General features: G+C 47.9%; 1 protein-coding gene across 1 annotated transcript in view; it reads right to left on the minus strand.

Annotated features, from left to right (window-relative positions):
* Positions 1–226: 226 nt before the first annotated feature.
* ZZEF1 (zinc finger ZZ-type and EF-hand domain containing 1) overlaps positions 227–22,019 on the minus strand; it is a 93,603-nt gene continuing 71,810 nt past the window's right edge. The window contains exons 42-55 of the mRNA XM_061143148.1: positions 21,213–21,345; positions 18,972–19,171; positions 17,326–17,445; positions 15,163–15,354; positions 14,078–14,178; positions 12,668–12,803; positions 12,180–12,539; positions 11,121–11,264; positions 9,460–9,628; positions 9,199–9,297; positions 8,619–8,784; positions 5,315–5,468; positions 4,701–4,772; positions 227–2,806 (exon numbers count right to left, since the gene is read on the minus strand). Of these exons, the coding sequence (XP_060999131.1) occupies positions 2,726–2,806; positions 4,701–4,772; positions 5,315–5,468; positions 8,619–8,784; positions 9,199–9,297; positions 9,460–9,628; positions 11,121–11,264; positions 12,180–12,539; positions 12,668–12,803; positions 14,078–14,178; positions 15,163–15,354; positions 17,326–17,445; positions 18,972–19,171; positions 21,213–21,345 (2,127 nt within the window). The 3' untranslated portion in view covers positions 227–2,725. The remainder of the gene's footprint in view (positions 2,807–4,700; positions 4,773–5,314; positions 5,469–8,618; positions 8,785–9,198; positions 9,298–9,459; positions 9,629–11,120; positions 11,265–12,179; positions 12,540–12,667; positions 12,804–14,077; positions 14,179–15,162; positions 15,355–17,325; positions 17,446–18,971; positions 19,172–21,212; positions 21,346–22,019) is intronic.

Consider the following 22,019-nt stretch of genomic DNA (forward strand, 5'->3'; position numbering starts at 1 on the left):
AGGGTCTGAGGATAAGACCCCAGAGCACAGACCCAGGGGAGGGGCAGGAGGAGCTACTGGGAGGGGGATGGGAGCTAAGAACCTTTCTGATTCCTTCCCACCCCAAGGCCTTGGGAGTCTAGAAATTCCATCAGTACAGACTTGGTAAAAACTCCAAGCATCATCTTCATAAGCAAGGCAGAAGGAGGCGAAGAAAGGGAAAAAAAGAAAAGCCCACACACAAGTGTACCTTTTTATATAGAATTTGTACAATATATTTCTCTTCATTTGCATATTTTACCCACAACTTAACATCCTTTTTACAGGCTGAACTTACTCAGCTGATATAATCAAAATTCTTTCTTTCAACCAAATAAGAAAAATTCAAAATCGTAAACCCGTAAGAAAACAAATTAAAAACGATGATGAAAATAAGTCACTCCCCGTAAGGAACAGCGTCTGTCTGTACAATATACATGGTTTGGAACAGATTTCTTTATAGATTAGGCACATGTTTCCACAACACCTTCATTCCTGCCAGTCCTACCTCACTCCAGGCAGTCCCGCCTCCTAAGAAGGATCAGAGGGCTGTCCATCTGGATGGAAATCACTTTTGGATACTGCTGGCCCGGCTGGGGACCAGGGGAGTGGGCCTGGCTCAGCAGCGCCACCCAGTGGCTGGAAGCAGAGGCGGTGGGAGGCAGGGCGCTGGGCCCAGCAGGGCGCGGGCAGGAGAGCAGCAGTTGTGGGTGAAGAGAAAACAGAGGCTTACTCTATGCAAACTGAATACAGAGAGGCCAGACTCGCAGGGGCGGTGTACAGAGAGAAGCTCTGAGGAGCCCGGCGTTTTATTTACAGTTCTGTCTTCCTGGTGGGAGGTTGGGGGGCAAAGCCAATGGCTGCTGCCATGAGGGGTGTGGCCCCTGCGGCTGCTGCAAGTCTGGGGGGCGAGGGGGTGCAGGGTGAGGGGGAGCAGCGAGTACGCCGTCTCTGCATCAGTGAGCCCGAGCCGACGGCAGGCACCTCTCCTCCCAGGCTCGGTGATCTCTGTGACTTCCCTCCTCACTGGGAGACAACACGTGGGGCTGCGCGGGATAGAGCCTGGGGCCTTCCTTGGGGATGCCAGAGGAGCAAAAGGTGAGAAAGGGGTGTCTACCAAGCCAGCAGCGCTCGTCTACTCATACCCCAACACCATGGGAGACTGGGCCAGGCCCGGGCTGTGCCCATGTCAGGGTCCTGGGCTTTAGGTCACCAAGCCTCGGGTCCTGCCCTGTTTCCATCTCTTGTGAGTTCTCCTTCCATAAGGGCTCCACGTGCAGCTTGGGGCTGGGCCAAGAATCCAATTCTAGGGCTGCAGAAGGTTGCAGCACCTCGGCTTCCTGACCCAGAAGGTGGAAGTGCTCCAGCAATAAGGGGATTCCAGGACCCCACAGCCTTGGGCTCTGCAGAGGGGGCTTCCAGGGCTGTGGCATGTGGATCTGCTCAACCCCGCCTGGCTATGATGAGCCTTCCGTGGGTTTCGCCCTGTGTGTGGGGTGACATACTTGGGCCAAGATCCCCGCCTTAAGTGGCAGCTGGCTCTAAGGTTCTTCAAGTGACGAGTCCGACTGAGGCTTTGTCCACGGCCCACTTGCCAACCCAGCCTCACACTCCAAAGCCTGGCTTTGGAAAGAGGATAATCACCAGCACTTCAGGGCAGGACTACAACCACCGAAAGGAAAGCAGAAAACAGCATTTGTTAGAACTGATGTAGTTATTGCTAGAGACAGGTGACGGCCAGATAACCATGGAAAGTCCCAGAGGCGGACGTGATGGATTACCACGACCGTGGAGCAGAAATACAACCGTGTGGTTTTTTTGTTTGCTTGACTTCTAAAATAAGATCTCCTCTGATAACACTTTGAGTCTTTGGGTACAGACACTGAAGAGACCTTCAAGATCTGCTCCTTCCACACAAACCAGTGTGTCCCCCTGAATGACTGATCTGCTGGTCGTGCCCCCCTCCCCGAGGCCCTCTCAAGGGAGTCAGTGTGGTTCTCTCTAAAAACATGAGGTGGAAACTGAAATATGTGTTAAAACAACAACTAAAACAACGCGGCTGAGCTGGGAGCTGTGCACGGTGGACGTGCGTGGCGGCCTGCTGGCTGTTCCCAAGGGCACTTGTTCTCACCAAGGATTTTTCTGGGACGGCCGAGGCTACTCAGGGGCCAGCATGGCAGCAGGTCCTGTACCGAATGGTGGGGGCCGGGTGGCGGCCAGGCTCTCACTGCTTTTGGTTTAGACGACCCAGTCTCAAGAAGCAAAAGCGAAAGAAGATCTCCCGGGCCAGGTTGTTGCTGAAGGTTCTGCTGAGAAACGTGGGTCCAGGCAGACCCTATCATCCCCTGAAGGGCAAGTGCAGGCAGTTCCAGCTCAACAGAGACAGAGCCCTTCCCAGAGAGGCTGCGGCCGGGTCTTCAGGGGCTGCAGCCTCTGAACAACCTTCTCAAAGGCCTGCAGCTGGCGCCTTCTGAATGGTTTTGCATTGCTCTGCTTGTTCTCACATGCTATGGGACGCGCGGGTGCCTCGCTGTGACACAGGACATTCTTGGAGACGTGGCTGCTTGGCATTCCAGTCGGGGTGGAAGGGGGGAGCTCAAGGAGAGCCGGGCACCGATGCCACAGGCATCTTCCCGAATGAGTGCAGGCATCTGCTCTAAGATCCTCGTGGACAGATTAGCGAGTTCCATGCACGCCACACCAAGGGCTAACACTCAACGTTCCAGAGGCGGGTGGCCTTGTTCGGGTAGTTGATGGCCAGGCTGATAGCAGCGATGTTCTGCAGAGCCTGTGGAGGGAGAGAGTCATCACCATGGTCAGGAAACTAGTCACCTTCTGGGTCATTAAGTGCTGATAGAATAAGACCGGCAGCTGAGCACTGGGGGGGTGCAGGGGAGAGGCAGATGCAGGCCAGGTGTGGCACCCCTCACCTGGGGTGCCACAGTCTAGAGGGAAAGAAGCAGCGATCAAGACACATGGAAACTCCACAGGTCGGCAGAATCCTCACTGCCCTGAGAGAGGAGCAGGGGCAACACTGGGGGATCAGAGGACACCTCGAGGGCAGGGGGGATCTGGGAAAGCTCTAGGGAGTGGGGCAGCAGCACAAAAGTGTGGACAGGAAGAAACAGCCAGTGGTGGGGCCCCCAGAAGCAGAGCTGGGAGGGCAGCCGCCCTGGAACCAGGCCAAGGTTGGTCTCCAAGCCAAGGCAGCAGGAAGAGGGGGCGCAGATGGGGAAGAAGGGGTGGAGGCCGGGAGAAGCAGAGCACTGGTCCAGCAGAGTGGATGGGCTGGAGGGAAGTGAGGAGAGAATGAGGGTTAGAGGCTGAACACCGGGACAGGCAAGGGGGAGGAGCGCACGCGATGTCAAGCTTTGGGAGTCACGACCGTCAGATGTCAGGACTGCACCGTGTGCCCTGACTCTACGGGTTGCAGCGGCAGTGCCGCTGCTTCTTTCCCTCTAGACTGTGGCACCCCAGGTGAGGGGTGCCACACCTGGCCTGCATCTGCCTCTCCCCTGCACCCCCCCAGTGCTCAGCTGCCGGTCTTGTTCTATCAGCTGACAGGAGCTGGGGCGGGGAGAGTTTTCACTCGGCCTACAGGTCTCAAGACAGTTCACACAAACCCCTCTGCAGTGGACGGGGGGTGCCTGCTTCTAAGCCGCACCCTGACCCTTTCTTGCAGGAGGACCAACCTACGGTCTGAGAAAACCTGCCAGGAAGACAGCGCAGGGCTCTGGCCGGGAGTCTCAGCTGGATGGAGGCCTCCTCGAGTGAGACCCCGGGCACACCTCTCCCTGGAGCCTCGGCGTCCCCATCCGTCCACTTTGGACGCAGACCACACGCTCTACTATATCCAAGGACTCTGAGCCTGAGGGTCTCACAACGGAGTCTGGGGCCTGGGAGCTCCCGAGACCCTTGCAGAGGCCCCGCACTGTGAAAACCTTCTCACATTAACAGCACGACATTATTTGGCTGTTCTCACTTTCGTACTCTCGCGAGGCTACGGGGAGCGCCCCGCAGGTTCCTGTCTGACAGCGCAGCCGGAAGCAGAAGCGGCTCTGTGAAGCCAGCTGTCTTCCATGAAGGCAGACAGCAAAGGGCGCTGCAAAAACGGAACCCGACGCTGCCCTTCTCAAAAACTGCTCGGTCTTAAAAAATACAGTTGGTTTTCACAACTGTATTGCTAAACATAATGAGATGGTTATTTTAAAAAATAAATCGACAAATAAGTGTTGAATATTTCAATTTCTAACGTAATGTCTAAATTTAAAATCTGCTTTCTAACAGTATATATCAATCTCTATAATGCACATAAACACAAGCTTTTGGGGATCCTCAGTAATTCCTAAGTGGAAAGGGGCCCTGGGGCCCAACAGCTGTCAGAGGAGTTCTCCAACTAGGGAAGAAAGTTATATCCAAAAATATCTGAAATCTAACTCTATGGAAACTTTAGGGATTAGCCAAACTATAAATTTAAGACACTGGTTGTTTTGGTTTCAAAGACACAAATTCTTGCTGGTGTCTCCTGACCCCACGGTTTACTATGAACGTCACTGATAAATGGGGCTCGGCCGCTGTCTGTGACACGAGCAGGAAGTGGCTGACTGGGAACAGAGCTCCGTGTAGACCCGGGGTGGAGCCTGCACCGGGGCGCGGGGAGCGGGGCGGCGCGGAGGCGGTACCTGCGCGGCGCAGCGGAGAAGGTGGTCATCAGTGGTTAAGGCCAGCAGGTAGTCCTGCAGCAGGCCGAGCTCCTGCGGAGAGAGCAGGGCGCAGCGGTCAGAGGCCACCTCCTGGGGATGATGCCCACCTCCCGGGGATGACGCCCACCCACGACCCAGGGCCACGGAAGCCTCGGTGGGACATGGCTGCTTGCTCCGCCGGGCACCTCACCGCCCACCTTCCTTGGGAGCCTCAGAAGGAGTGAGATGGGGGGAGCCACGTGTCCGGACTCACCCGCAGCCTCCTCACTATAAACCCAGGGGATAGGCTAGAGAGCTCTGAAAGGCCCTTTCAGCTCTCCTGGTCAATGAGTCTATTGTGCTGAGGAGGGGAAGAAAGAAGGAAGAAAAAGGCCGTTGGTTTGTTTTCTCAAACTCATTGCTGTCAAGGGCTGTTTCCCTCTTTGGCATCAGGCCTGAGCAAACAGACAATCACACAGGGCGGACCGGCTCCCTGGGGTGGGGGAGAGGGGAACCCCGGGGCCCCAGGCCAGGCCTATCTCCCTGCACAGTTATGCTGGGACCTCGACGACACCCCAGGGCTCGCAGTGGGGAGCAGAAGCACAGACCCTCACCTGGGCGCGGTTCTCGGTGACAAAGAAGAGCTCGGTGAGTGCGCGATGTAGGGGCAGGAGGATGCCAGCCTGGGTCACGTCCTCAAACAGGCTGTACTCCATCTGGGTGAAGAGCTGCCACAGGGGCTTCAACAGCGTGAGGTCACAGAGGTCGCTGTGGGAGGAGGGGGGTAGTTTCCTGGGGTCATGCCCACCAGACATCAGACAGAACTGCAGCTCCAAGGCTCCTTGCCACCCTGACATCTAGTAAAGTCAGGCCAAGCCAGTTCCAATCACCCCCCTCACCCGCTAAACAGCCCCAAATAGTTGCCAATGGCAAATAAGAAAAGGGGCAAAATCTCAACTTCAAACCAGAACTCCGGGGACAAGGAGACCCTCCAGCACATTCACACAAATCAACTTTATGGATCTTTAAAAATGGTTGTTAAGAAGAACTTCCAATGACAGCAGAAAAAAACCTCCAGATAAATGTTAAGTAGAAAAGACCAAAATATGCAACATAAAATTGCAAAAAAATTTAAAAATGCACATGTAGTATTGTGTGACCATATTTAAAAAATCGTAATAAACACACCAAAAATCTTATCAGTGGCTGTCCCTGTCAGTTTTCTAGATTTTCTATAATGCTCACCATTTTAAGTAATCAGAAAGGAAAAAAATATCTGGTTTAAAAGATAATGGCAACCATTGTTATGATCTTAAGCTCATAAAACAAGAAATGTGCTTATAAAGTTGCTCAGGACAGAACTCTATATAAAGCAGAGTCCTCCTCACTCAACAGACGCCTGTTGAGACTGCACTGATGTTTTTTACTCAGAGGGAGGTTGTACTTTAATTCCAGTTTAAAGTCCTTCAGAGGAGACACATTATGATTTCTTGGACTTACTACACAATTTTATACATTTATAATCTACAGTGTTGCCTTTTCTTTTTAATATATCATTTTTAAAAGACTCCTGATTATACATTTAAGTGTGATCCTGGAGTGAATCACTTTCTCCCAGAGGAATAAGTCTTCATAAAGTAAACCAATGGGAAAACAAGGTTTGATTTAAAAAGTTGGCTTCACAGTTGAGTTTTCAGGACAGCACTGGAGTGGGAAGGAAAAGGCACCTGCAAACTCATGCTTGTGGCAGAACTCAGGCAGTTATTCTGTGGCCACCCATCCCCTGGGGGCTGCCTTTTCCCTCTGCCTGCTCCAGTCTTGGTCTCTGGGACCAAGGGGCTGTGGGAATGTCCTTACGGGAAGGAGGGTTGGCAATGGGCAGCAGACTGCAGAAATGTACCCACAATGGAGCCTGGAAGGGCCCTCCCGTCTGATGACAAGAGAGATGGGACACATGCTTCATATACATCACACTGTACTCAAAAATCTACTCAAAACTGGGTTAAAGATTTGGAGGTAAGACCTGAAACTGTAAAACTTCTAGAAGACATAGGCTGTAAGCTCCCTGACACTGGTCTTGGCAATGATTTTTTTTTTTTTTTTGGATAACAAGTGGGACTCCATCAAACTAAAGGGCTTCTTCACAGCAAGGAAAACAATCAACAGAGTGACAAGGCATCCTATGGGCCAGGAGAAAGTATTTGCAAGTCATATATCTGACAAGGAGTTAATATCCAAAATACACAAGGAACTCATTCAACTCAATAGCAAAAAAGAAAAAAGTAGGCAAAGGACCTAAAGAGACGTACATCTTTCCAAAGAAGCATATAGATGGCCAGCAGGAACATGAAAAGGTACTCGATACCACTAACCATCGGGGAAATGCAAATCAAAACCACAATGCGGCATCACCTCACCTGTGCTAGGATGGCTTCCATCAAAAAGATAAGAGAGAACAAAAGCCAGCGAGGATGCGGAGCAAAAGGAGAACACTTGTACACTGGTGGTGGGAATGTAAACTGGTACGATTTGAAAAACAGTATGGAGGGCCCTCAAGAAACTCAAGGACTACCAGATGATCCAGCAGTATCATCTCTGAGTATATCCAAAATAAATGAAATCACTGTCTCAAAGAGATTATCAGTACACCAACGTTTATTGCAGCATTATTCCTAATAGCCACATGTCTGGAAATAATGTCTCCTGATGGATGAATGGATAAAGAAAATGTGGTGTGTACATACACAATGAAATATAATTGAGCTATGAGAAAGAAGGAAATCCTGTCATCTCCAACAATATAGATGAACCTGGAGGGCATTATGCCAAGTGAAGTAAGCTAAAGGAAGACAAATACTGCATGGTATCGCTTTTATGTGGCATCCAAAAACAGTCAAGCCTGTAGAAACAGAGAGTTAGAGTGGTGGCTGCCAGGGGCTGGGAAATGTGGGAAACAGGGAAAGGCCGGTAGAAGGGCAGAAACTTCTGGTTGTAAGATGAGTAAAGTCTGCGGATCTATTATACAACATGGTGACTATAGTTGATAACAGTGTATAACACCATAGCAGAGGAGAGCAATTTGCTGAAAAGCACACTGCAGACAGAGGGTGAAATTTAAGTGTTCTCACACACCACAAAGAAGGCAACATGAGGTGAGGGATGTTAGTAAATCTTATTGTGGGAATCCTTTCTCAATGTATTAATATAAAGAATATCAAGTCATCATATTCTACACTTTTAATACACTACGATTTCATTTGTCAATTATACTTCAGTAAAGCTGGGGGGTGGGAGGAAAAACTAAACAGTCTAAAATTTACATGGACATGCAGGGTCAAGTAGCATCTTCAAGATAATCTTGAAGGTGAAGAACCAGGTTGAAGGCTTTATACTGCCAGATATGTAAATTTGCTATAAAACTATAATATATAAGACAGCGTGGTACTGACACAAAGATAACCAAAAAGACCACTGGAACACAAGCATCCGGGATGGATCCATGTGCACAAGGACACTTTTCTGTGACAAAGATGGCACTGCAGTGTGTGAGGGGAAAGATGGACTTTAGAGTCAAGTGGAGATCCATGTGAGAAAAAAAATGTGTGTATACAGAGAAGCTTAACTCTACCCTTCAAACCATGCATTAAAATTCATTCCATGTGGACTGTTGATCTCAATATAGAAAAAAAATAATTAAGCTTCACCTTCATGACCCCAACGTCAAGTGAGGCAAAAATTTCCTAAACAGGACAATGAAAGCTCTGTCATAAAGGAAACAGGTGAACTGGAAGACACTAAAATCAGAAACTTCTTTTCATCAAAGAAACCACTAACAGAGTGAACGGCAAGCCCTGAAGTGGGGGAGATATTTGCAATACAAATACCCAGCCAAGGAGTCAAATCCGGAAGGCAGCTTACCTGTGGGAACAGCATCGCACGATCCTCAGGAGCAGGTGGATGGCTTTCAACCGCTGATGACCAGTCTGGCGGCAGGCCACACCCACCAGCCATTCCCAAATTTTGGCCAATGGGAGGTGTGGCACAACTCTTTCTTCTGACAGCATCTGCTTCAAAATCTCAAATCCTGGCAACCCCCACAAAACAGATATTTTAAAAAAGACATAAAACTGCTCAAGTTTTAATAAATAGGATGAAATCACTATGATCATTTAAATATTGCCTGAAATTACGCCTTATGGAAAAGCAACATGGGAACATTTTCAGTTCTTCCTTTTTTGCAAAATATCCGGGTAAATTCTAAGAGAACCAGGATCTTTCCTTGGTCCTGACAGGTAGCTCCTCTCTCCAGCTGTAGAGAAGTCACAACCTCCCAACTCTAGTACATTCACAAGTGATGTGTGTGGGGCTTGTGAGAAAAATTCGTTGAAGTCTCACAGAAAGGCATCCGCTTTGGTTTTAACAAAGACCAGTGACTTAACGGCAACCATGAGGGCCCGGGGTAGGGAGAGCACGTGAACGGACGGCCCAGCGCACACACCTGTCTGGAACCGCCCCAGGTGTCCGGCCGTCACAGTGAACCTGTAGCCCCACTCGGTGTTGCTCATGTCAGAGGTGAAGCGGTAATACAGAGTGTCTCCTGGGCACAGAAGAAGCACAGACAGGTCAGGACACTGCAGACAGGGAAAGGCCCGTGTGGACTTCCCACTAAACAGATAAAGCCCAGTTCCAAATCCTTCAGCAATTTCCCTTCTCAGCACTTAGCATTAAGAGTCTGTATTATCTGGTATTTCTTTACTACCTGGAAGCTCAAAATCTTTCCACTTCTGTTGAGACCCACTGAAATTGTGTCGGTCCTGCTGGAAGTCACTGCTGCTGGACATGGCTAGCTCATCACAGCCTTCCTCTGTATTGCACTGAGGGTCGAATTTGATGGAGAGGTAGATGGCACCAGGAATGTGAACTTTGTCCTAGGAGGGGAAACAAGGACACGCCGTCGTCAGTGGTCACTGGACAGTTCCTGAGGGCTTCCTCATGCCATGTCCTGCAGTCAGAACTGGGCCTGAAGAAGCAGTGAGTCAGGGCCCCTGCCTCCAGGAGCTCTGGGCCCGGCTGGGTGGGGAGGATGCACGTGGCTGCCGACACGGCAGGAAGGACAGTGTGCCGCCTGGGCACAGCTCGAAGGAGGGGAGGTGAGGGAGGCAGGGGCAGAAAAAAGTCCCAGGGAAGGGATGCTCTGGTTGCTGTGAAGACTGAGGAGGACGGGACAGGACTGTCAGGGAGGGAGGAATGGAGGAAGAGGTGAGACATGAGCATGTGGGGATGTGTTTCAGGCAAAGCAAACAGCATCGGAAAGCCTAACGAGTTTAGGGGATAGCAGTGAGCTTGGGGTGTCTGAGGTAATGGGTGAGCTTCGCATGCACACATGCTAAGGAGATGGGATGGGGTGACGTGACCCTGCAGAGGCTGGGAGGGACAGATGGAAAAGGGAAGGCTGTGTGTGCTAAAATGAAGCGCCAAGACTTGTCTGGACAGCAGGGGGCGCCCCGGGAAGGCGGTAAGCAGGAGAAAGCCTGGATTAGGTTTGTGCTGTACCAGGATCACTGCCAGCTAGGGTGTGGCAAGGCCGGGGCTGGGGCAGGAGAGAGGAGCAGCCAGGGGGACCCAACGAGGGGGAGGAGTCAGGGCGGCAGAGAGGTAAGGCGATCCCTCTGAGGTCGAACGCAGTGGCTCGCTAGGTGTGTTTACGGGGCAGGGGGTGGCGGGGTCGGGAGTGGGGACAGAGTCCAGGGACTGGGGGAGAAGAGGCTAAGAAGGTAGAGTGAGAAGGTTTACATTTTGTAAAACAAACTCTCAGCTGTCAACAAGCACACTTTAGATGAGTCTGTCACCCAACTACTCAGAATGACAGCTCCCATATTTTGAAAGGAGCCGAAGAGACACAAGCAGCACCAAGCCTATGAGGACCACTAAGGCCACCCCACGCCTTCTGCCTCATCCAAAGCCCCACCTCTCCCTGTCCAGGTGCAGGGTTAAGGATAAAAGAGATGAGGCCTTTCAGTTCTGGGTAATTAAACAAAGGGGATGGAGTCCCCCAGGTATGGCCGGGTCATCAGGAGAAGGACAGAGTGAGGATGGAAAGTCTGCCAGAGACACAGAGCTCTTAGTCCAAGGAGCTTGCTGCAGGACAAGTAATCTCTCCTCCAGGGTGGGGGGCCCTCTGGTTTTCTATCACAACAAGGTCAGGAGAAGAGAGGACTTGTTTGTACAGAATCCTGGGACTGGCTTCAGGGAGGCAGATGGCTGCTGAGACTAAGGGAGCACTTTCTCGGCTAGGTCTGTTGGGTGGGGGTAAAGAACCACAGTGGGAGGTGATGAGATTCGTGCTCCTCGGCAGCCCTTGTGGGTCCTGCCAGTCATATGCCCCGAGGCTGGGCGAGGCTGGCCGACCCTGGCTCATACCTCGAAGTTGGTGTTGTTGTTATACGGGTGTTTCGACTCTCGCACTTGCACCTCCATTCCTGGTTCCTCCATGAACTGGCAGGCAGCCAGGGCCATGGTTCCCAGCATGCTCTCCCGGCAGCCTTGGAGCACCTTCTGCAGGATCTGGTGGGACACAGGCAGAGAACAGGGCAAGATGATGGAGCTCAGCTGGAGACCGTGCCCAGGGCTCCTGAGCTCTGCCCTGTGGGTCCCCCAGTTCCTGACAGCAGGAGGTAGAAGAGATGCTTCCAGCCCTGTGAAAGGCTGCTAAGCCAGTACCACTTTGCAAGGCTCAGTTGAAGATTTGATTTTAAAAACAAAAGATGGTCACCACCTGAAAACTTGAAATTTAAACTAGAGCACTGGACTGAAGAGAATGCATAGACTTTGTAAGATACCATGTCTGCCGCCCAGAAGCTGGGAACCTGGGCAAACCTCCTGGGTTTGATTTCTTCACCAATAAAATTCTCCCTGGGTCATGATGTAACACAGGTGTTAAGTGCTGGCAGAGTGTCTGACCTGGAGCAGATACTCTAGAAATGATCATTTAAAACAGAAGATATAAACCTTTCTGGAAGGTTTCCTGTATTATGGGAATAGGCTGTCACATTCGTAACTAACCCAGTCCCCTGGACTTCATGCTGTGTGAGATCCCGGGGGACATGAGAAGAGACAGGCCAGCAAGGAAAGCTGGACTTCGAAGTCTGAAAACAAAAAAGGAAGACTGCAAAGGTGGGATTTGTGGGATCGTTATTTCAAATGCTCTCCGAGCATCCTATCTGCCTGGGCCGTGAGCTTGGCTCCAGGCCAAGACTTGGGAGACTTCAACTGTGACCTGAGTCCGCTTTTGCTGGGTTCACACCTATCGGAGGGCTGTACAGCCACACAGAGAACCTCACTCCAGGAAGGCACCCCCTAGAGGAAGCCTGTTCAAAACCCCCACAGGGTACTTGGGGCGGGGGGGGGGGGGGGGGGGGGGGGGGGGGTGCAGAGAGGAGGAGCAAGTGGAGTGCGTGCCCAGCCCAGCTGCCTGGTTACCTTCTCCCACTGGTGCTTGTCCTCCAGCTGCATGAACATGTCCAGAATGTAGGTCATGTGGGCTGGGCCGCTCAGCTCCAGGATGTCCTCGCTCACCGGCACGTGCCTGGGCCACTCGGCAAGCAAGGACGCCAGCACGTGGCGGGCGTACAGGACGGCTGTGGCCTCGTTCACGCGGAAGAGGTAGTCCCGGACGGCCCTCTTGCTCTTGCAGTTGAGCTCCTTGTGCAGCAGGGCGGCGCTCTTGCTGCGCCGCTGCTTGGCATAGCTCTGCTGCAGCTCGCTCTCCGTGCTGGAGATCAGCTTCTGGGTCACGGGGTTCGACTCGACGGTGGCCTGCTCGCAGCGGACGGGCCTGGACTGCAAGCCCAGAGAGCACCGTCACTGAGGCCTGGCCATCTCACCACTGGGGTGGGGGGCGGGGGGCGGGGGGGGCGGGTAGACACCCTCCTTCCCAGGGGTAGGGGTTGGTGGGGGGCCCCACGTACCAGGCAGGGCAGGATGATCATGTCTGTATCCACTGCCTTGGCACTCTGCTCGTCCAGTCTCAGACTCCGGCTGGGCTGCCACCGCTGAGCCAGGGTCCGGATCCTTTCGTCCGTGGTGAGCTCATCTCCGTCAAACCTGAAGAGAAGGAAGGAGCACAAAGCTGGGCATCTGTGTTCCAGAGAGGTGAGAGTTTAACCTTCAGTGAAACTTGCAGAAATGCTGATCAGAGTTATTTGCCTGTTACTAAGGAATTAGATAGTACGGTCCACCCTTCCAACACCAGACTCACAGTGCTAATCTACCCGAGCAGGCATGCCTGGAGGCCTGCAGTGGAGATGGAAGGGTCCTTTAGGATCCATTCTCCCTTTCATTTAGAAACAAAGTTTTAGCAAGATACACAATCACCGGGGTGGAGACATGGTTCCCAGTCCTCCCAGCAGCTGGATACAGCAATGCAACCGGGGTCATGCCAATGGGAGGCCAGGGAGGTGATGTGTGCTGCATTCGGGGCCTGCCCTCAAGCAGCTGGGTTAAGGAGGTGCTCCATTCCCCACCTTCTCTCTTTCTTCTGGGGTGGAACTAAGAGTGGGTGTGGGAGAGCCTGCACTGATGACACAGAGGAGCCCAGCAGCCATGGGGACACCGGGTCACTTGGGAAGCAAACTGCCCACCCACCCTGGGCTGCTGCCTACCTCTGGACTGTGGCGGGACAGGACAACAAATTTCTGTGCCCTAACTGGGGTAATCCTGCTTCATTTCACAAAAGATTTGAGGTTGCAGATAAGAAATACATATGGGAAAGTAAAAATACGAAATAAAAAAAGAAAATTAAATCGGAATTGGAACTAAATTAGAATAAGAAGTCAAAACCAGGATGTGGGGAATGGAAGAGGAGGTTAGATGCAGAAACATAAAATTCTCCATAAATTTAAGAGCTAGGCTCAAGAACTAGCTCTGAACTTCCTGGCCAAGATGAAGGGTATATTGTTATAAGATACCTTTCATTAATATACCCTTGAGGAAAAAATAAGAAAATAATGTATACAAGTGAAACAAAAAACGAAGACTACTTTGACCAGAGTGTAACAGAAGTTCCTGTTCTACACTGCTCCCTCCCTGGATTGATACAGGAGAAACCCTGGTGTCTGTGTCAGTCTCTGCATTCATAACTAGTTTACTCTAAGAGGCAGACTGCGAATATGAAGTTCTTCCTAAAGGAACACACAATACAACTCAAAGACGAGCCATGCCACATGGCACTTTATGAAGCCAGCTTTCATGTCACTTTATGAAGACCTGAAAACCAGTCCTCCAGCTGCTCCTGGCCTCTCAGATCTTGTCAGCAGGAGGTAGACAGAGTCCCACCCTCACTTGTTCCTTTGCTCCTTATACTTTGGCTGCATCCTTACCTCTTCTGAACCTCCAGGAAGAAAGAGTCGGTCCTCTTCATCTGCAGTTCGTATATGGCCCGGAGAATGTGCAGAGGGGCATTGAGGGCATCGTGAGCCATCTGGAGGCCACGAGGAAGAAACAGAAGAGAGAAAATTTGAAGTGCCTCAACACATTACTGATAACCTGAACTCAAAAGTGATAAAACAATTATTTTCTATAGTTACTACAAGTTATAATCTAAGAACGTCACATCACTTAATTTAAGAACATCACACTTCATGCATGTAAGAGTATAAGCTCCAAAATATGGATTACTAATATAAATTCAAAGGAAAATCTCCTAGTTCTGAAGTCCATGTTTTTGGTACTTTACTTTTATTTGTGCCATAGTTATCTGTGATTGTGCATTTGTTAAAGATTATATAGATGAGGGGGTACAGCATGTTACTTTAAAAAAGGAAGAACAAAAAAGCAAATAAAGATGATAATTAGAAAAAAAATTATACCAACAAAATGTAATGCTAGTAGTCAATAATTACTTGCCAAATGGTATTTATTCACTGCTAGCTTTCCTGCAGTAGCTGCCTTGCCCTCAAGCATGACAACTGGCACGTAAATCTAAGTACTAGACTTTCTTTTGATGTTTTTGAAAAGCTGTATTTGCTTTTCTTACATCCACCCCATAGTCTCTGTTTACTCTTCACATAGTTAGAGCCTTTGAAGTCTAAGCCTCTGCCCATTTTCACATCATTTTGAGGAAGAGTGGATTATCCAGGGAAAGTAAGGACATACTTGAGAAATTATGAGGATGGGCCCGACATTACATGCCAAACTTTACATATAAGTATTTGCACATGTAGTTTATGGGAGAAACAATCTAAAGTTTTTGGGTCCACGACTCCCAAACATTAAGAACTACTGTTGAAAGGGCTTTTCCATCCTTCCAGGTCAGTTCTGTACAATATAGACCGAGTTTCCCAGAAGTGCATTCACAGGACATCAGCCTGAAGCATTTCCACGTGGAGGCTAAAACTCAGTCCAAGCCAAAGATAATCCATTCCTGAGTCCCTTCTTCACGCCACACCATGACCTAGGAACATACCAAGAAACATATCCTGGTGGGCTCATCCAGGCTCTCAAGAGGGTCTAGCTTTTTCTGCTCCTGGTCACCAGGGCTGCTGACCGACCGTTCTACCTCCTCCTCCTGATCCCCTCGTTCATCCAGCTCCAGCTCTCCATGCTCAGCCAAAGTGTTGATCTCCTTTTTTGAGGAATACAGCATGATGGACAAAATCTAGATAGAACAAAAATCAGGCAGGGCAGGAACCTCAGTGTTTAGTGTGTGAGAAGACCTTTAGCCCCTAAAGGGTAGAAAATATTTGACTTGACTCTTTAAAAGACATCAGAATTTACAGAAAGAGTGTAAAATTAGGACTTCCTGGTGGTACAGTGGATAGGAACTGCCTGCCAATGCAGGGGACAAAGGTTCGATTCCTGGTCCGGGAAGATCCCACATGCTGCGGAGCAACTAAGCCTGTGTACCACAACTACAGAGCCTGTGCACCTATAGCCCGTGCTCTGCAAAGAGAGAAGCCGATGAAATGAGAAGCCTGTGCACCCAACAGAGTAGCCCCTCTTAGCACAACTAGAGAAAGCCTGAACACAGCCACAAAGACCCACCACATCCAAAAAAAGTAATTAATTAGTAGATATGGAAGCATGTTCAATCGTACTTATAACCAAAGACATGCTAACTAAAACTTCAAAGGAACTTTGTGTTTATTAACTTTGCCACTGACAGCATAAGTTGGTATCATCCTTTTAGAATGCATTTTGGTGAAACGTAAAGACCTATACCGGAGAAGGCAATGGCACCCCACTCCAGTACTCTTGCCTGGAAAACCCCATGGACAGAGGAGCCTGGTGGGCTGCAGTCCATGGGGTCACTAAGAGTCGGACACGACTAAGTGACTTCACTTTCACTTTTCACTTTCATGCGTTGGAGAAGGAAATGGCAACCCACTCCAGTGTTCTTGCCTTGAAAATCCCAGGGATGGGGGAGCCTGGTGGGCAGCCGTCTACGGGGTCGCACAGAGTTGGACACAACTGAAGCGACTTAGCAGCAGCAGCAGCAGTAAAGACCTATACAAATGTTCATAACCTTTGATTCCACAACTCATCTTTTAGGAATAATGTAAAATGTGTAAAAAGTTATACTCCTGATAGAGTCAAAGAAGCATTTGTTAACGGCAAAAACTGAAGTCCAACTTTATGGATCATATGCAGCCGTTAAAAATGGTGGTTATGAAAACTACCCAGCAACTTAGAAAAACGGCCATCACAAGACTTCAATTTATCTCAGTAACATGCTCCACTATACAAGCCAAATCTATGTATGCAATACAGACACAGAAGGAAAACAATCAGAAAAGGGAAATACATGAAATACTAATAGTAGATGTGCCTGGAGGGGGTGAAATTTGGAGTTTTTCTTTCTTTTCTACTTCTCAAATTTTCTGCACATAAAAAAATGTAAATTTTTGAATATAAAAAATTTTAATTACAAATTTTTTCTATTTTAATTTAGAATTTTTGCTATTTTTGCTCTATTTCCTAAACAGCAAGAGTGCAAAAGATCACCAGGTAATCTATGACTATGTTTCAGCATATTTTCCTAAAATCTAATCATATCCTCTTGTGACAACTGAGAGCTGCTTCCTGGACTTCAGGCCTCTGTGTGACAGAATGGTTGACCGAGTGCCCCCCATACGGCAGCAGCCTTCCCTGCCCTGAAGCTGGCACTTGGCACAGAAACACCCCAGGGAACCACAGTAATTCCACTAAGAAAAATCTAAGGCTTATGGAGAAAAGCAATAAAATGAATATTATCAACTGAAATCCTACATAAAGTAAACATAAGTGGAGGACAAATTTAGAAACTGATTTTAGCTCAAAGGAACTTTAAGGGGAAATTATAATTCAAGGGCAGATTTATTACCATGATATAATGGTCAACCGTGTGTTTCCACAAATTACTTCTCTTCCAATATTCTTTGGACAAACATCAAATTCATTTTCCCTGACAGGGGAGGACAGGTGTCATAATCTCTATTTCCAAAAAGGGAGACAAATATAAGACACTGTTTTAACTGCGCCGGATGAGAGTGCACAGGGCAGAACCAGCTGTGACTGACTGGTTGTTCTAACTCCCAGGCCTGTAAATCTGCAGCAGGAAGCGGTAGCAGGAGTCACCCTCGTCCCTTACTTCCAGGTCCCGAAGGAGCCACGTTTTACTGAAGCCAGTCCCTTTGCTGCACTTTTTCACCAGCAGCTTCAGCAAATCAGTCTGCAGGAAGGTAGCGTGCGTCTCTTCAAAACCATGAACCTGCCAAACAGAAAAAGAATGATCTGCAATTGCCTCAGAGTGAACAAAGTCAAGGGTCACTCAGGGAGAAGCAGGCCCCTATCAGAGCCCAGTCTCAGCTCTTGGCCCAAGTCCACCTTCTGGTGAAGACTCCAGAGTCCATAGGAAAGATGAAACTCTGAAACTGAGTCATAACCTAAGTCTGTCCACTCTCTAATTCATTCACTTGACGAGTATTTCTGAAGCCTCGTACATTGTACGTGCTGAGTCCTATGCTAAGAACAGAGGGTTTATGTCCCTCTCCTGCTCTCTGCCTCCCCAAAGTTTCCCATTGTCCTGCAGACTGAAGTCTGAGTGCCTATTCATGGCTGACAAGGCCCTTGCAGGCTCCCTGCCTGCCTGTGTCTCCTCTCCTCCTTAGCACTGTCCCGAAGCCCTGAGGTGTTCCTTCTGTTCTCTGACAACCAGGCCTGCTCCTGCGCCTGGAGTTTGCTCTCTCCCAGCATGCAATACTCTGCTCAGACTCCTTCTCTACCACCTCAAATTTCACCTCTTCAGGAAGGCTCTTTCTGACTCCTGTGGTTTTCCTTGCAGGCTCCTTGGTGTCTCCCTCATAGTTAAGGCTGAAAGCTCCATAACAGCAGGGACCTTCTTTCTAGTTCAACACTATGTAATCAGTTCCATCTGGCAGCTGGTGCTCAACAAATATTTACAGAATCAAGGATCCAAAGGCATAAATGGTCTCTGCCCTCAGGGAGCTTATTTTCCCAAACCTACTATAATGCAAAACCACCAAAACAAAGTAGATTGTGATAAATGCCATGAAATCAACAAACAGCAGATGTGTGGTCTCAAGCCTAAAACTATAAATTCTCAGGGCTGGGCCAGAGCTGAAATGCCACCTAGACCAGTCTTCCTGTGCTGCTTGAGTCCTTTCATGTCCTCCTTGCCAGTGCTGCCCAACTCAGGGAACTCATAAGCCTTCCAGAGGAAATCCTTCTTCTTGGCTAGTTCTGTTGGGAAGGTTATCCTTAAAGTGATCCCTCCCTCCCTCCCGATGCCCCTCAAGTAGTAGAAGAATCATGTTCCCCACAAGTCAAGGCTTCTCATCTCCATGTCAGTTACTGCCCAGCTCTTCAACTTGTCTGCCTTCGCTCACCCCAAATGCCAAACCTACTGCCTACAGATCCCATAAGATGTTAGTCCCCTTTATTCTCCCTATGATGAACCAGAAGGAATTGTGGTTCAGCAGGAAGTGAGAAACTGTTGTCAATTTTTCTTCTCATCTTCCCAGGTTATGTGCCCATAAGGTAGTAGTACCTGGTTCCATAAGGCAGGACTGAAAAATTACAGAGAACCAACTACTGGGAAAATTCTGTTTCTTCCTTAATGCTATCCTTGTGCAAGGCCCCAATAATTTCTAAAAATAATCAAGATCCTATGATTAACTATTCATTGAAATCAGATGATACTTCCTTCTAGTTAATACCCTGCAGGTGTTAGATCACAGCCAGACTGATTAGCAAATGGAAGAAACTCAACATTACCTTTAGGGTTTTATATAATCCTTTGAGGGCCAGGGACAGGACCCAAGTTGCTTCCACTGCCTCGGGACAATGGCTGTCCATGCTGGTTTGCAGAAGGTGACTGGCAATAAAGGCAAAGTGCTGAGAGTATTGGCTCAGCTGGGCCTGGGAGTCACTGCCTTCCTGTCCTCCTCCTTTCTGGACCAGTTGGTAGTCCTTCACTGAAGGATTAAGAGAAAAATCTTAAATGTAGCCAGAGAAAAGAGACACACTTTGTTTATTAATATTTTGGCTATACCGTTTACAGGATCCTAGTTCTCTGACCAGGGATCGAACCCAAGTCCACGGTAGGGAAAGCCCCAAGTCCCAACCACTGGACCGCCAGGGAATTCCCCGAGACACCTTTTGAAGAGTTACAGAGAATGATGGCTGACTTCACAGCAGAAACTATGAAAGCCACGAGAAAACGGATCAATATCTTTAAAATATGCTAAGAAAAAACTCTCAGCCCACAATTTTTTACCCAGCAAAATTGTCTCTCAAAGATGAAGTCAAATCACTGATTTAGACTTCCACCTTAAGAAACCAGAAAAAGAAAAAAAAGAGCAAATTAAACTAAAAGCAGAAAGAAATAAGTAAATTAATAATGAAAAGATAGAAATTAGTGGAACAGCAATCAGAAATAACAGAGAAACATCAAAGAAACCAAAAGCCAGTCCTTGGAAAATATCAAATAAATTGATAAATCTCTGGCTAGGCAGTCTATGCAATGAAAAAGAAAAGATGCAAATTACCCAAATCAGGAATGAAGGAAGGCAGCTGATACCCCATGCGAGGTTCAGAGAAACTAAAGATCTACATTTTATAAGACCTAAATTTGTTTCATAAGTGAATGGAGAGATACACCATGCTCCTGAATCAAAAGACTCAGTATTGTTAAGACATCATTTCTCCCCAAATGAATCTACAGATTCAATGTTATGTTGACCAAAACCCTAGCAGGTTCTTTAATAGAAACTGATAAGCTGATTCCAAAATTTAAACAAAAAGACAAAGGAACTAGACTAGCCAAAACAATTCTGAAGAAGAATAACAAAGTTGGAGGACCTGATTTTTCTCTCAACACTCAAGAGAAATCTATAACACTCAAGGGCTTTCTTTCCTGGTGGCTCAGTGGTAAAGAACCTGCCTGCCAATGCAGGAGACTCAGATTCGATCCCTGGGTCAGGAAGATCTCCTGGAGAAGGAAATGGCAAACTACTCTAGTATTCTTGCCTGGGAAATCCTGTGGACAGAAGGAGCCTGGTGGACTACAGTCTATGGGGTCACAAAAGAATCAGACTAAACAACAACAGTCAAGACAATGTGGCATTCAAGTAAGGACAAATATACAATATATAGATTAATGGAACATAATAAAATCCATAAACAAACACCAAGATATATGGGTCAATTAATTTTCACAAAGTTACCAAGATGATTCAATGGAGAAAGAATAGTCTGCTCAACAAATGGTCCTAGAACAGTGAGATTCACATGTAAAAAAATAAAATAAACCTTGACATTGACATCAAACTGTATACAAAAATAGCATAGACAGTGCCTAATATTGAAGCTAAATTATAAAGCAGATTATTTTAAGAGCAGACGTGGGCACATAATAATAAGACACTCCAGATCATTTGGGATTTGGCAATTTAAATCAAAAGGGCACTTTATGATAATACCTTCACTGTCCTATTGATGAAGCAAAGTGGAAAGTGACACGTATGCCAATACAAATTATATGAAGTTACTTTACATTCCTGTAGCCACCATATGTTTAAATTATCCACTAGAAAACAAATTATACTGGCAAATGAAAAAAGTAGATGTTCAGAACCTAAACATCTGGCCAATCCCAAAACAAAGAGTCATATATATAAAATAACAACATAGAAAGAGCCTTCAAAGTGATCCCAATTCAACCACACCATTTCATAGATGAGGAAAAAGAAGTTACATGTCACTTCAGTTGTGTCCAAAACTCTTTGCAACCCTACATGGACTGTAGCCCACCAGGCTCCTCTGTCCATGGGTTTCTCCAGGTAAGAATACTGGAGTGCACTGTCATGCCCTCCTCCAGGAAAAAGAAATTCAGAGAGCTATAATTTAATTTTTTAAAAATTCATATGCAGGGGCAAGAACAAAGATATTTTAACTGATTTTAGCGTATACAGAAAATGTGCTCTGATTCTTAGATAAAATAATTATGCTTGGGACCTGTTTTCCTCTTCCGGGTTTTGACATCGACGATCACAGCCCTGTTCTTCTCAGTAAAGTGCTTCAAGATGATCACATTATGTGGTTCATTGGCATTATCCATATACACACAGCGAGTCCCCACACAGAGGACCTAAACAACGACAGAGAAAGAACAGGAAACTCAGCAGCGCATAGAACAGTCTCTTTGCTCGTGCCACTGACTTCAGCAGGTAGTCAGGGTCAGGATTCTTCCCATCTGTAAGTCCAGGGTTGGCACAGGCCTGGCACAGAACTTGTTTACGTGCCTGCTGAATGAAGCCATGCTTTCACAGCCTTCATTGTTCCAACTAGTTGAAAATTAGAAATGAGATCAAGCTGAAGGCCAAAGTGAAGAACAATCATACTTTGAAGTTCTCTGTAACTTATTAATAGGGTATTCAGTTCAGCTCAGTTCAGTCGCTCAGTCGTGTCCGACTCTTTGCGACCCCATGAATCGCAGCACGCCAGGCCTCCCTGTCCATCACAAACTCCCAGAGTTTACTCAAACGCATGCCCATCGAGTTGGTGATGCCATCCAGCCATCTCATCCTCTGTCGTCCCCTTCTCCTCCTGCCCCCAATTCCTCCCAGCATCACAGTCTTTTCCAATGAGTCAACTAGTTACCTTTTTATTCAAAGCCAACTACTGGCTAATAAAATGAGCCAATTGGCTAAACTGTTAAAAACGTAAGTTGAACAAACCATCCCCAAATCTTGAGAATATACCAGTACTGTAAAAGCGAATTATGTAAGGAAAAAAAACTCCCAAGGATATATGCTATAGGGA

The sequence above is a fragment of the Dama dama genome, chromosome 5 (assembly GCF_033118175.1).
Source record: "Dama dama isolate Ldn47 chromosome 5, ASM3311817v1, whole genome shotgun sequence".
Classification (NCBI taxonomy): Eukaryota; Metazoa; Chordata; class Mammalia; order Artiodactyla; family Cervidae; genus Dama; species Dama dama.